Source organism: Neopelma chrysocephalum, unplaced genomic scaffold (assembly GCF_003984885.1).
Source record: "Neopelma chrysocephalum unplaced genomic scaffold, ASM398488v2 Primary Assembly neopelma1_97065, whole genome shotgun sequence".
NCBI classification, from domain to species: Eukaryota; Metazoa; Chordata; class Aves; order Passeriformes; family Pipridae; genus Neopelma; species Neopelma chrysocephalum.
Window position 1 is genome coordinate 202,398 of NW_020925707.1, and position 16,143 is coordinate 218,540.

The 16,143-nt window shown below is 38.7% G+C and overlaps 1 protein-coding gene across 2 annotated transcripts in view; it reads right to left on the reverse strand.

The window, feature by feature from the left end:
• The window catches only part of ADGRV1 (adhesion G protein-coupled receptor V1), a 266,144-nt gene that overhangs the window by 59,828 nt on the left and 190,173 nt on the right, over positions 1-16,143 (reverse strand). For both annotated transcript variants that reach the window (XM_027671225.1, XM_027671226.1), the window contains one exon: positions 9,813-9,991. In XM_027671225.1, coding sequence (XP_027527026.1) covers positions 9,813-9,991 — 179 coding nt within the window. The remainder of the gene's footprint in view (positions 1-9,812; positions 9,992-16,143) is intronic.

Here is a 16,143-nt window from a genome sequence, read left to right on the forward strand (position 1 = left end):
TACAGATTAACTGAAAAACAGGCCCATAGATTTTATTTCATATTTAATTCTACATTGTGAAATTAATTCTTGTACTTACATTTTGGATATAAGTTTCAAACGAAATGCAAGATGCTTAATAATGGTTTTCCCAGATTTTATAGAGCGGCTTTATTTAGGTTTCTTTTTGTTTCTTTTGTCTATGCAGCAAAAGTAAGAGGAAAGAGAGTGAGGGAAAGAGGAGAAGGAGGGAAAAAAGGTAATGAAAATACAGCTGGGCTATTTTGATTAAGAAATGTAAACTCAGAAAGCAAGTAGAAATACAATTGCCAGAAATTAGGCCAAGGCTTGCTCATTCTTGTTTACATTTGGATAGATTGTGCCAACAATTTTCTGAAAGACAATTCTACATCAAGGGGAATTGCTGCTAGAAATTTGACCCTATCACCTTACTAACATGTCAAAATTCAGTATGAGTAGCACCATATTCATTAATGGACATACCCACAGAGTAACTACCAACAATAGAAAACAGTGGGGAAAATCCAGTCCACCACAAACAAAGGATGAAGAAGTGCCAAGATGCTGTTTTGAAACAGCAAAGAACAGGATCTTCACAAGATTCAGTCTGAGTCAGTGTGTGCAACAACAGTCTTGTCAATAAACCAGACCTATTGCATAAGAAAGAAAAAAACCTATTTCCTTGTTTTACTCTATGGCTGCTGCTATTGTAGAGCTAAACAGTTGGGAAAAGGGGAAAAATGAAATGCCTAAACAATGCTTTTCTATAATGATAACCCAAAACTTAATCTGCTGTTGTTTTAGAACATGACTTACTGTGTTTTAGTCTTCTCATTATATAACCCTCTTAAAATTTTTCTGAACAATTTTATACCTATTTTTTCTTTTTTTTTTCTTTTATTTTTTTTTCCTACTGTGAAAGTAAAGACTAAGGAAGTGCCAAAGGAAAAGTAGCAAGGACCAGAATAAGCACTGCATTAATACAGTTGAGACTTCTAAAGCACTGGAAGCTCTGGAGACCCCAGGCAGATCATTCCAGAACACCCAGAAGACTTGTAGCCTTCTGCACTGGACCAGGCAACTAAGCTGAAAGAAACCTGCTTGAAATCTCTTAGAGCAGGGCTCTTGCTAACACTGCAATTTTAAAATTACATAAGGAGTTACATGTCGGATTTAATTATCTTGCTCCTGTTTAAATCTAAGGCTTCCTTCTCATGTGTATCAGTCACTATCAATGGCTTTGAAACCACAATCTATTGTTATGGCTATTTTGGGGTTTTTTTTTTACTATTTAATATTGGTTGCAGTTTCTCACATGCAAGAAAATGTTTCCCTTGTACTATCTTAAGGTCAACACTCCTAATTAGCTTACTTTTTCTATCCATTCTTTAAGCCAGGGATTTAATATAAATCTAGGTGAAAAAGGGGATGTTTTCATGTGCAAACTGTCAAACATAAAAGAGGTTCATGTTCACAATCTTGCTCTTTGGCACAAAGAATAACAAAATGTCATGCAAAAGATTTTTGTGGACATACTGGTTTTCTATAAGCCATACCAAGAAATTAAATGTAATACTAATAAATACAAATCAATCTGCTAAAGCTTTATTCCTTTCACTTGGATGTACCTTAGCACAGTTAAGTGAGATATACTTTTATTTACTTGTGTTTTTACATCACATAGACAAGAGTTTGTCTTCCAAAGTACAGTTCATTGCACTAAATACAGTCAATGTCCATGTACTTCACACAACTAAAATCTGAGCACAAAATTGACCTGTTGCAGAATAATCCTGTGGTGAAGTTAAAAACAAAGCAAAACAAAACACAAAGTACTATTTTTTTCTCATCTTTTTCAGGAAGATCAAATACTAGAGGGTAGATGCATAGACTCAGTTCACTGTCAGTGTCAATGGAGTAGTCAGAACCAGCTGCTGGTGTTGATCTCACTATTGCTTATTTTAGCATTTCCTGCTTTATTCTGGTGTATCAGACGAAGGCATTTCTAAACTATCAGAAAACAGACAAACTGAGAACAAGCTGGTTTAGTAGCAGTAGGCTGTATTCTGCTAATTAAAGATCGCAAAGTAGGAAAGACTATGCTGCTAGTTTTTTGTACAACATAAAAGGAAATACGAAGCTTTCGAAAGCTGTCAGTAACAGGGATGCAAGCCTTCATCTTGCAGATGCTCTCTGTTACTCCTGCCATAGTACTGCATAGGCTTCAGAGAAGTTCCTGGAGTTTTGTTTGGGCCCAAAAATTCCCTCATCTGAACCTGTTTGAAGGATCAGGCCCCATGGTCATTAGCAGGTGCAGCTTTCACCTATAACAACCTATCTCTTCAACCTTTACCACGATACCATGGTAAAGTCAGAACTTAACCATCCCATAGTGACTGGGAATTTTACAGTAACAAATACTTTTCTGTACTCACTTTTCAAAATTCCATCAGTCAGAGAAGGCAGAATTTATCTTTCTTTATTTTAATGCTTTAAAAGCACAGCACAATGATTAGGTCTGATTCTGATGTGCTAACATTTGCTTAACAATAAATATTTGTCAAGATATAAAGGGCACTCAAATACCTGTCCCTGTACCCAACTATTCTCCTTCACTGAAAACATATGTTGGTAATGAGGGATAAATGAAAAGTAATTAAAGCTAGCACATTTAGAAGTGAAGTATTTTTAAATAGTTCTTAGCAGTGGGTAGCACATTAGGCAGTTTCACCAGTAGTAATAGAAGAATTTCGAAAATAAAGCACAAGTACAGAATACAGAATCACCAAACTTTGTGCTCTCTTAGCTTATGCTGTAGATGAGGGAAGCTGAGTATTTTCCCTACATATATGTGTGTGTGTGTGTATATATATATATGGATGCCTATATTGTAATGCTGGGTCACCATAACTCAAGTAGCTCTGGTTCCTCAGAAACATTTCTCCTACAGTAGCACAGAGCTCAGCATGGGCTAATTTACCCTGCAGAGAAGGACAAAGCAGTGAATGGTGAGAAATCACAGTGAAAAGTGCAGGCTTTTCCCCCCCACAACTTCAGCTGAGTGGTTCATGCAGCATTCAGCCTCGCATAAGATAATCAAGCATCTTTCTGCGCTGAGCTCTAGCAACAGCAGTTTGCAAAAGCTTTCAAATCCCAGATGATGTGTTAGTGAACTGAGAGAAAAACTGTGATAACTGGAAACAGAAGGTGGAAAGACAGTACCAAGTGGGGAGACACTTCTAAATCCATACAGAATATAAAGCCAAGGTCAGGCATTAGAGGATGGGAATTCCACACAGATCTGTAGTACAATCCTCTACCTCTTAGCATGTCTGACAGATAAGTGAAAATCCATGAATGCTGCTTCTGGTTATTCTTAGTTATTTTTTTACCTATTCCTGCCTGTAAAAGTCTGGTGATTCAAGAATGTTGTTCTGAGACTCAGGACTAAATTCAGCACTTTTGAAGTAATATGGAAAAGGGGACATGAGACTTCATCCAAATACTTGGACAGAAATTAGCTCACTGAAGCTAAAATATTCCTGTTACTGGTCCCTGGATTAAAGAAAGCAGATCTCCATTTTAGGGAACAGCTAGTAAGCCAGGGATCTGTGCCCAGGACATATGCCAGCAGTGAGACAGTCATACAACTGGGTGAGACCCAAGGTAGGGCCCAGTATACTTCTCTGACTGGGTTAAGGGTCAGTGCACCAGACTGACAGACTTACAATTGGAGAGAAACCATGGCACAAGGTGCCCTTGACCCATTGCAATGTGCCTGGTACTGAAACATGTATTCTGTGGACTTTCTTATACAAATCATATTGGCCATAGCTCCTAGACATTACTTTGTGTCCTGAGCCATCCCTGTGGGAAATAAAGAATCGGTTTTATTACAAGCAAATGAATTTAGCAAATCACTAACATAAGAGTTTTTCTTTACTAACCTATAGGGCGTATCGCGGAGCTGTAAGACGCCGGATTCAGCCTGGAACCGGTGTCAGGGAAACATGCGAACGGGAATAGGGAACTGTAAATGAATATTGGTAAGGAAACCCCTTATACCACATGGCTGGTCCTGGAAGCTGCCATGCTGCTGGACACTCCACCTCCCAGCACGACACAGCCAACCAGAAAGAGGAGAACGCCTCTTCTATGACGTAAACGGGGTTGAACCTTAAGAATGTTTAAAAAGCGGGACTTTTGAATTGAAGGGTGTGTTCCTGGGAATCCTGCGTGCCTAGGACACCCAACACGTGTTGTAATTTTTCCTTTTCGTTTTATTCCTTTTGTTTTGCAAACTTTTGCCGTCTTTCTAAATTCAATAAATGAGATTTTTCTCACAATCCCCACATGTAAGAGCTTGATTCGGAGAAACTGCAGTGTAAGCAACAAGAAGAGCTGTAATGCTTAGTCACAGCAAAAAGTTCATAATTTCCAGCTTTCTTTAGCCTTCTGTTTCCCCATCCCATGAATGGGGTTGCACAGTCACAGATTCAGTGACTTTCCTGCAAAAAACTCTGCCTTGGGCTAGACTGTAGAGGAGATAGAAGTATTTGCTTTTTTCTAGAAAGGAATTGCAGTGGACGATCTTTTACATTATTTCTCACAGATGTCATTGTGACAGATGATATGATACACAGAAGATGTGAGAACATTTAGCTTACCTTTTTTGTGCTGATGATGTTATCATATCACTATCACTGAAACCAAATACATGTGTATTTCTGTGATTTTAAAGTATTGTAAAGGCACACGTGCTTATTCTGTACTCTATTTGCCACAGGGAATTTTAAAGAGGCAAATGAATCTATAAGGGGGATTCTCTTGAGAGAGGAAATCATTCTTCCCTTATGCAAATAAATGATCCTGCTATAACAGAGACACTCATAGAACCTGGAGGAATTGACGGAGGGAAAAGAGCGAGTAACAGACATCCATGTCTGAGACAGAATCACAGAACCAATTAGATTGGACAAGACCTCTGAGATCAAGTTCAACCTATGACCAAACACACCTTGTCTACTAGAACATGGCACTAATTGCCTCGCCCAGTCTTTCCTTAAACATACCCAGGGATTCCACCACCTCCCTGGGCAGCCCATTCCAACATGTAATCACTCTTTCTGTGAAAAACCTCTCCTGGTACAGCTTGAGACTGTGTCCTCTCATCACCAGTTGCCTGGGAGAAGAGACTAACGCCCACCTGGCTACAACCTCCTTTCAGGTAGTTGTAGAGAGTGATGAGGTCTCCCCTGAGCCTCCTCCTCTCCAGGCTAAACAACTCTGGCTCCCTCAGTCGCTCCTCATTGTGCTCCAGACCCTTCCCTGGACACGCTCCAATACCTCTGTGTCCTTCCTGAATTGAGGGGCACAGAACTGGACACAGCACGGCTCCCCAGTGCCGAATACAGGGAGGCAATCATTTCCCTTGTTTCTTTGTTCTGTAAATGTAAGAGAATTACAAGTGACCAGGATGAAACTGGTGAGAGATAGATTTTATGTAAATCTTCACATTCCTCTCTTTCTTCACCTCTTCAGTGCATTATAAATCTCTTTGGCAATATCTACAGTTTGAATTTGCCTCATGTTTTCCACCATACCAGGTTAACTGTGTCTTTGTACTTTAAGAGATCTATTAGAAAAAATACCACATTGTTTAACTGTATTGTTAAGATTAAACCCTTATTCAGAACCTTAATGAGGCCGTGGCAGTCTAGCTGAATATACCAAGACAACTGCAAATGCCGAACTGTTTAAAGTTTGGGAACTACAGTGAGATTTGGAATTAAACTGAACTCCTGTCTTGTTGTGAACTTGCCTGTTCCTAACTTTTTCTTTATTTAATAAGAAAAATTCTTCTGAAAAGGAGAAGGAGGTTGTTAAAGTGTGCAAGGGCATTAAAAATTTTTGTAAAGAAACACATTATGGTTTCGGTTTATAATCCTGAAAGAGACAATCACAGAATTGTTTAGGTTGGAAAAGGCCTATCCAACCATTAACCCAGTACTGTCAAGCCCACCACTAAAGCATGTCCCCAGGTGACACATCCACATATCTTTTAAATTCTTACAGGGATGGTGACTTCACCACTGCCCTGGGCAGCCAGCTTCAATGCTTTATAACCCTTTCCATGAGCATATTTTTCTTAATATCCAATCTAAAACTCTCTTGGCACCACTTAAGGCTATTTCCTCTTGTCCTGTCGCTTGTTACTAATCCCCACCCGGCTACAACCTCCTTTCTGGTAGTTGTAGAGTGAGAAGGTCCCCCCTCAGTCTGCTTTTCCCCAGGCTGAACCACCCCAGTTCACTCAGCTGCTTCTTGTAAGACTTGTGTTCCAGACCCTTGACCAGTTTCATTGCCCTTCTCGGGACAAAACCAAAACAAATGGAAGAGAAAGGTTATCCTGAGGTCTTTACTTGTCTCACAACACCAAGTCATGGTGACATTTAATGTAATAGGAAATACTTTTTTAAAACAGTGTGGACCTAAACATTAGACTTCATGTCCTTCGAAGATAATTTAAACAGAGATTACAGCAAATTCAAACAGGGGTTGTAAATTGTCTGTATGACATAAATCTCAGAAATATAGAAGGATAATACACTTTTTAGAGTGATTTTAAACCATTTAGTTCAAACTTAAATTCCAGTTACTAGCCAGCTGAAAGGAATCGACACCTGCCCCTTTTCACTAAAACCCACTAACGCTTCAGTCATCATGGCAATTCTTAAGCAAGGAAGCATTTTAGTGCATAGTTACTAGAGAGTAGGGTAGACAATATACCTGAGAGACACATTAGACTTTTCATTTACAAAGACTGATTAACTGTCATCTAAGACTTTTATCATAACACAAAAAGCAAAAAGCAGGATAGATGGCAAGTGCCTATCCAAGCTCCTTCTACAAGCCAGCAACACACAGAGAAAACTCCTGCTTTGAAGTTTCAGGATGTGATTGAGCCAATAGTTATTACACACAGAAATTAAGTAGTTACAGACACGTGAATCTGACATAACTCACTATTCTTTTATAAAAGAGGACATGAAGACTAATACATATTTTTAAGAGTAGATCAAATCTTATTACTTTCCTAAGTAAAGGTTGTATCAGATATTCATAGAACCTCCACATTTGCCTTCACAGATACCCAGACCACTCTTCCTCCACTCAAACCCATTCTATGCAAATGCCCATCTCATTACTTCTTTCATTCAATGCCTCTAATCAGCATCTTTTTTTGGTCTTATTCAAAGAGATTTTCACCTTTGCAGCTGAGCAAGGGGAATTAGCAAAAGGAGAATTGAAAGATCCCTTATCTGGAATGTAACTCTTTAAAATCTTAAAACAAAAATGCTGCTTGGTGGCATTTATACAGACAAATTTACCAGTATAAAAAATTTTTCACAAAATGCCAAAGAGTGCAGTTCATACCATAAACACCATTCATTATGAAAATAATCAACAGTATACTACTGTTTTATACTGTAACATAGGAATCCCAGTAGAAAATAAATGTGTTTTTGTGTAGAATTTATCATATTTGGAGGAAGACTCTGTCATAATACTTTCTTCAAAGCATAAAATTCAACATAGCTCAAGTAATTTTTTGTTTGAGATAAGTATAAAATGGACTTGTTTCAGCATAGCCATACTGTTGGCTACTAATTGTGCCCATGGCATTCTGGTTAGGAAAAAAACAGTTGGTCAGACACCACAGTAAGGCAAAAATGAGTTGCCTGAAGGAGTGATCACTTAGGAGAGAGTTAACAGGCTTCAATGCTTCCATTACTTTAACTAGTCTTCCAGCTCTCACAAGAAATGAGTCCTTACCAGCACACCATTGTTCTCAAACTATTTCTGAGGCTGATTTTGAAGTCAGTATGTAATGACCTCGAATTTGCAAATCTCCTTGTCACTTTTTCCACTACTGCATCCTGGTTTGGAAAAATCAAACCAGGTGATATACTTCAATCTGTCCTCTCTTCTACATTCTGGCTTTGAAAGTCCTTTTGTATAATCAGGAGCAACTCTTAAAGTGCTCTTCAAATCAGGAACTAACATTAATGTTATTTATGAAAATCCTTGCAAATATCTCTTACGCTGTTCACACTGCACAGAGCTGGAATAAGCTGCATAATCACTAAGTTTGGGATGATCTCCGGCATTTGCCCACTGTGACAGAATGCTGGAAAAAAATTATATTTTATCTGGGCAATGAGTTGGACTGAGCAATTTTCCTCTACTTGATAATTTTATCAGAATTTAGGGATTTTTCCTTGTTTTTGAAAGAATGAGACATGGACATCAAGAGTGAAACAGCTGGAAAACTGTGGTTCACTGCATAATGTACCATGAACCCACAGTTTGACTGCAATTGGAGAACTCAATGATGTTACGCATATTTCTTATGTTTACTATGCACAAAGAAGCATATTACTATGATGAAAAAGACAACATTCTTTTTACCATGTTCTGTGAAGAAACATCAGTGTGTGTGGGATGGTATAGAGCTATGGAGCACTTCCTGATATAACATAAACATCAGCAATGGTCTGCTGCTGTGGACCTCAGATACATTTCTGAATTGAGAGCTGGTGTCTATTAATGTGGGATTAAACTTCACATAACATGGCCAGACAGCTTGTGCTACCCAATTTAGATCTAAATCAGGTATCCCTGCTTAGCATGCACAGTACAGATACACACACACAAATGTATATACAAATAATATTTATAAGGACACAAATATATATGTATATATTTGCATATACTTAAACACAGATATTAAATTCAAGTATCTACTTCTCACACTAATTTCCTCTGTGTGACAAAACAAACTCACTGAATTTTGTTCTCTTATAATGGAATGATACACACTGTATGTTCCTCTCTTATTAAAGACAGATAGATATTCTCCTAGTTTGGCTCTAATCTGAAAGCACACCCATAAAAAGTTTTCATAAAAAGAATTTGTACATTCTTCTCTTGTTTTAAAAAGAAATTGTGTGTTTACTCCTTCCTGCACATGAAGCATGTAATTGCAACACAAAGTGAATAAGTATATTAGCCTCATATCCTAGAACAGCTATCATCATAGATTAGCTTGGCCACAAAAGGGGTCAGAGTAAAAGAGGTAGGGAAGAGCAAAAATATTTATCTATGTATCTTCACTTAAATGTCTCTGGTTCTATAAAGATGTACTGGTTTAATTAGGACAGTTTTCTGTGCTCATATATAGCTTTGAAAGGGCTATGATCATTGTCGACAATACAGCAATGCTCAAATTTGGAACAGTTTGGAACACAACATATCCAATATTACAAGAGGAACACTTCAGGAACCATATTTGACACGTATTTGACAATGTAGTAACACTGTTTAGCAGAAAATACATTTAATAACCTAAGAGATGGGGTGTTTAGTTTTTTTAACAGAGAAATTAAATGGAAGAAAACCATGCTCTTCTGCTCATTCTGCAGCAGTAGCCATTTCTATCCTTTACCATGGAACTGCACAGTCTCAGAAAAGAATAAATAATTTAGTCAGTACGCAGATATGCTTGAGTCAGCTCTGCCAATGCTTGTCCCAGAATGGAGTTGTGGAGAAACTGGAGCAAAGTCCAATTGCATGGAAAGTGCTGTATTGCATATGGGTGACATACTTGCTTCATCTCCACCAAATGAGAAATCCCCCTGCTCCTTTCTGCATTTGGCTGTGGGCACACTCCCTTCTCTGTGTGCAAATTAAATACAAACCAATATAGACAGTACAATGCCTAGTTCATGCTTTATTAAAGGAATACTTACAGATCACTGTAGACAAGGCCATAAATCTGTGCTGTGCTGTGATGGTAGATTCCTCTCAGGATAATTAGAAGAAGGATCACAACAAAAGCTGGAAGCCCCCAACTCAAAAGGAAGTAAAGCAGATAGCGCCGCTCTGTGTGTTCATCATTCATCACAAGGACATACCAGAAATTAACAGCCTGAAGAATAATGCAGAATAACAATCAGTAGATTTGGTGGATGATTAGCTATCTCAAAAAGAAAATCATTCTGAAGGCCATAATGCAGTATATTTCTGTCCCAGTGTATGCGTATGTACAAACACTTTTCAACATAAATATTTTGTCCTCACTTTCTTCTCTGAAGTAATCAAAAGAAACATTATAAAAGAAATATATTATTCATATAACTATTAGTTTTGCAATTAGACTATCAGAAAGGAAGTGACACACTGTTTAGCAGAAAACACTATTTCTGATGTGCAAAAATAGCTTTGTGGTACAAAAATCACTTTCTTCTTGGATATCAATACCTTCACATAAAAGACTGGCATATAGTATTTCTAAAGTTGACCTGTATTTAATCTTTTATATGCTATTGTTCTGTTCCATGCATCTTGTAGGAAACGCATTAAACTCCTTTAATGGTTGTGTTCTGGGCTCACCAGTACAACAAAGACATGGAGCGAGTCCAGCAATGGGCCATGAAGATGATTAAGGGGTGGAGCACCTCTCCCATGAGGAGAGGCTGAGAGAGCCATGACTGCTCAGCCTGGAAAAGAGAAGGCTCAGGGGGATCTTATTCATGTGTATAAATATCTGATAGGAGGCACTGATGAAGAGGGAGACAGACTCTCCTCAGTGGTGCCCAGTGGCAGGGCTAAAGGCAACAGGCACAAATTAATATACATGAAGCTTTCTTACTGTGGGCTTTGTAAAACATTGGGCCAAGCTGCCCAGAGAGGCTGTGGATTCTTTGTTTTTAGATAATCAAAACCAAAATGACCATGGTCCCGGGCAACCTGAGCTACAGTGTTGCACTACACAGTCTCAAGATATCCCTGAATTTTCAATGGTTCTGTGATTCTGTAAATTATTTGCATAAGAGTTTGAGAAAAAACTGCAAGTAAGTGAACATAAATTCACGAGCATCTTAAAAGCCTGTGTCTTCTTATGATCAACTCATTATCAAACAGTATAACTAAGAGTTTAAAACCATACACAAATCAAAATGAAATGGAATAACTGAAACCTTTTGAAAGAACTGGTACTACGAGTAAGGAAACCCTTCAAGTAAAACAAAATACTTAAGAGTATTGCTTAGATATTTGCATTTTCTCTAGGATATTGATAGCAGAAACACTTTCATGTGTGCTGAGAATTTTTTAATGCGCATGTACATACTAGTTTCTAATAAACACCTAAACTGTCCAAAATAAAAATATGTTTTGAAAAATTTTTCTTCACTTCCTCCACTTCAAATATATTATACCAGCTACAGGTCTGCAAGCTATACAATAATTTCTGGCCTTTTATATGTGTTGAATAAGGGATTAATTTTGTCTTTTTCTGTCTAGAGGGTATCTAATCTGAGCTTGTGCCTCTAAGCATGTCTTCTCAGACAACGGAGACAGGACAGGCGTCTTCAAGCACTCACTGATCCTTATCCAAGCACCCTCATCTCTCTCCATGGTCTACACTAGAGTTTCATATAATAATGTTGATTTACATGCTTAATTTTCAGCTATTTATTGTTAGGATAGGTAAAATCCATATACAGTGACAAGACCATTGCGATGTGATTATTTTGCTGATGAAATTTTGCAAATTCACCTCAGCCAAGGGCTTGTCTACACCTTTTGAACAAGGCAGTACAAGTATTCAATTAGTTGTTTCTGGATTACTTATGTAAGTCTCAACAGTGACCTATCATTACAGATTTCCTTCTATGACTTATGCAGCACGAATATACAATACTTTCTGTCATGGATCATAAATCACATTGCATATGCTAATGACTTGTTTTAAAAAAAATTAGTTTAGTAAGTGTTTTAAATGCTTTTTTAGAGACTAAAATTTCATAGCTACGTCCATTGTTTGTAATTATATTAATTATATAATAATTATTATGTCCTTCCTTGTTTTTATTTGGTGATTGGTGCCATATGAACAAAGGAAAAGTTTGTTTTCTTTAAAAGAATACAGGAACATCCTACCATATAATTTTAACTATTCTGTGAAATTTGAAAGAACACAGAAAAACTATTCATTCCCTTGCTGGACATGCATAGAAAGAAAATATGAAACAGACAAACATGGCATTTGGAAAAAAAAATCCACAGTTTGTGGACAGATTTGTTAGTTCACTTGACTTTTACACGGGATTGAAAACTAATTCAAAAATTCTGCATGTCTCCTTATGTCAATAAACACTCTTCAATTACATGTCTGTGTAGTCCTGGTTAGACTGTGCCTCATTGCAAGCACTTCCAGACAGCAAAATCCTTGAACTGATATATGCAATTACGTTCAAGGACTGTTGCTTCTACTAATTCTGACAACCTGGTGAACACTGTTCTCAGTCATCCGACTGAAACTGCTTTCAACAAAATCATACCTCATGTCTTTGCTCTGTATTTGTTTAGCCACAATTACATATCTCACCTCATTTATTGCAGCAGAACACTTGCTGCTGTAAAGATGTAAGCGAGGTTGGATTGTTCATTTCCTGCACAGTGATATTTGTATTTTGATAATTACATGTTCTTATCTTCAACCCCTTTTGAGGCTCCAAAATTTATTCAATTAAATAACAGTGGAGCTAATTTTGGCAAATCCTTTCCTGTTGCCATGCTGCAACAATAACCGGTTGTACAGAAGAATAAAACGTACAGTCCATTTCCCAGCTGCTCAGGTGGAAGAACAAATGGACAAGTTGTGATTGTTCTGATGTAGAATGAAAAATAATTGTTTATTCATATAATACTCTTAAGAGACAATGTGAACTTCAGTGAAGCTTTTTTTCTTTTAGAATGAGGCAATTAATGGAAATTACCTTCGCAAACCTGGGATGCTTTTGTTTATTTATTTATTCATTCATTTACCTTTAGTGATAATCACAGTTGTACAGAATGGTTTAGACTGGAAGGGACCTTTAAGACCATCTAGTTCCACACATCCTGCCATGGGCAGGGACACCTTCCACTACAACAGTGTCCTGGTTCCAGTCAGGACAGGGTTAATTTTTGCAGTAGCCAGGAGAGGGCATGGCCAGGGCCATGACCACCTCACATCATTGCTGGGGGCAGGGAGAAGGGAGTCTCTTCTGTGGAGATAGAGTCCCTTCCAGGTCGTGCGGTCAGGTTCTATTGTTTCTGAAAGAATTGTTCACCTCTTTCCTGTACCCTCTGTCATTAGTATTGTTGCTGTCACTGTTTTCTTATCTCATTGCTGTTTCCAGTAAATTGTCCTTATGTCAAAGTGTGATCTTTACCTTGTGTGCCTGCAATTCTCCTCTCCAGCACAGGGGGTAGAGAGAGGGAGGGAGGGAGCTAGTCCTGCATCGTTTCAGTGGGAGCACTAAGCTGGAGAATATCATACCTAAACCACAATAATCAGGTTGCTCCAAGTCCCATCTCCAACCTGCCCTTGAACACTTCCAGGGATGAGGCAGCCACAGCTTCTCTGGTCAGCCTGTGCCAGTGCCTCACCATTTGTGATAATCTGTGGACATCCAGCAAATAATAGGCACCAAATACTTTAAATAAAGTCTTTTCCAATTCAGTAGGAAAACTTCTATTTTCCTTCTCTTTAGGTTTGCCAGGAGGTTTCATATTATATTTGTACGCTTTCCTATAATTCCTTTTTTGAAGCTGTTAAGCAGTCCATGAATTATTCTTAAAAAAAACCCAAAAGAACATTAAAGTTCCTGTAAGATCAGTAACTGCCTTACAAGTCTGACACATATTTACAGAAAATTTAAGGTACCATTAAATCCACATTCAGGTATGGGGGACAGCAAGTTCATGACTTTTGTTCTGGTTTGCTTGTTGAATTCATACTTTCATTGTTGATTTACTTCACAGTAACAATAGTTCAGAAAAGCACAAAGAGTCCATATTTTCCATAATTTTACTCTATGTCAGAATTGGCAATTTTAGAACCTCAAAAGACAGCTTTTAACTTTTTTTGGTAACTTTTTTTTTTTTTTGCAATACATTAGGAAAATGCTAAAAGAAGAAAATTATTTTTCTTAAAACATGGTTGTCATGCTAAATATTTGCCCCTGGGAGAACAACAGAATACAGAAAGACACACTTAGTGTGTGCTCTTAAGATAAAAGCACATACTGAATTTGAAAAAACAGGCTTATGCTGTTCAGTTGTATGAAGGGACATTTGTCAGGATGAGGACTTCTGAATTTCAGACATTAATATAAGGTAAATATTACAGGCTAAGCTCTCTCTGTGGGCACAAAGAGTCATTTGCACCTTACTTATTCCTTTCTTTTTGCAGTCAAGAAAGTCTCATCCTTAAAAAAAATAGGTAATGCTTTCAACATTCTGCAGCTTACAAATTCAACCTGTATAAGTCAAGAAACAAAATATGCAATACAAAGGGAGAGGAACAATCGGTCATGCAAGGATGATTTGATGTGGCCTTTGTTCTGACACTGAAAACGGAGCAGGGGACCACTTGAGGTCCTTTCAATTTCTACATTTCAGCCAATACATTGGTAGTAGTACATGTGTAACACAAATAATGAAACTGAATGTAAATTTACAAACACAAGAAGTTAAAAATAGAACAAGATTTTGAATATGAAGCTATAGATACTGTTCTTGTACTTATATAAACCAGTACTGATATAAAATAAAATTTTAAGCATAATTAATATACTTAGCATTATGTAGTAGACAGAAAGATTACAAAAAGAAAGTAAGGAAGTGTCATGGTTTGAGATTGGCCCCCCCTCAAGAGAGAGGGGGGCTCAGAGGTGATTGGGTGCCAGGGCAGTGTTCCCTGAAGAGCCAATCACCACTCATGTTGTTTGCTTCTGCTCAAAAATCATATATTCACAGCAGCGGAAGTGGTTGGCAAGTTCTGTGTTGGCACTTGGGCTGTTGGTGTCTGCTGCGTGTAGGTGTGGAAGGCCAGGGGGTGGCTGGGCTCCTTCTTCCCCACCCCCCCTCCGGGGGCAGAGGGGAGCCCTGCGGCCCCCCCAGCTCTGCCTAAGCCAGAGCAGAGTTAGAGGCAGCATTTTTGAGTGTGTGCAGTGAGGGAAGAGACTCACAGCACCTGACCTGAGGTAAGAGGAGAGAGGCAGGCTTTTGCAGCCAAGCCTTCTCCCCCCTCCTTTTCTACAGCTAAGCTGTGGAGGGGGGCTTTTCCTTTCCCTCCGCTGGAAAGTGGAGGAGAGGCTCAGCATTGAAGCTGAGCCAAGTGGACGGGCCGTGGAGGTAGGCCCGGCACTCGGGAGAAAGAGTCCCAAGCGAAACTGGAGACGGACCCCCCAGAGAGAAAGGGGCCTGGAGGACATCTCTGCCACGCAGGACAACCGAAAACCTGAGGAGAAATCCACATGCCAGGACGTGGACGCTTGATAAGCAGAACTACACTACAGCAGCCTACAAATCGAGGTATGAGGGAGAGAGAGATCACACAGCGGCAGGAGAGCAAGGACTCAAAGCTGTCTTCTCGGACTTCATGAGGAGGAGAGACTACAACAAAACAACTGGAACTTGGTGAGGGGGAGCATTCGGGCCCAGAACACTCCCACAGAGGGACTGGTTACTTTCCAGCCTTGAAAAGGCTCTTTCCTGGACTAAACTTAAAGGAGGGGCTTGAAAGGACTGGTTGATAGAAATGTAATATATATATAGTTGTCTTTAGCTTGTATAGTATTTATTTGTGTAAATAAATGTATATACTTCCCCCTTCCCCTATAGAAGCCTCTGGCCTGAAAGTTTCTCTTTAGTGTTGATGTAAATTGTGGGAGGGGGTGGAGAAGCCTGAAAATTGGATTTTTTGGATTTCTAATGTGGCTCAAACTGTCACAGGAAGTTATCCAAGAGTGTAGAAAATGAAGATCTTTGATCTGGACCACAGAACTGAATCTGCATATGTCCAACTCTACTGTCAAATCTGTTTTCCTCTAGGGTTTTCTTGCCTGGAAATGTTGCTTCACCACCTTTTGATCACTTAAAATTGTCTGGGATTTCTGGATGTTTCAGTTCCACATACCTACACTCTGCTTGTACTTAATTATCACATTCACCCATTTCTGTATGCAGTGATCAAGCCTGTCACCAACAGATTTGTATGATGAGAGTCAGGGATCAAGCATATGCACT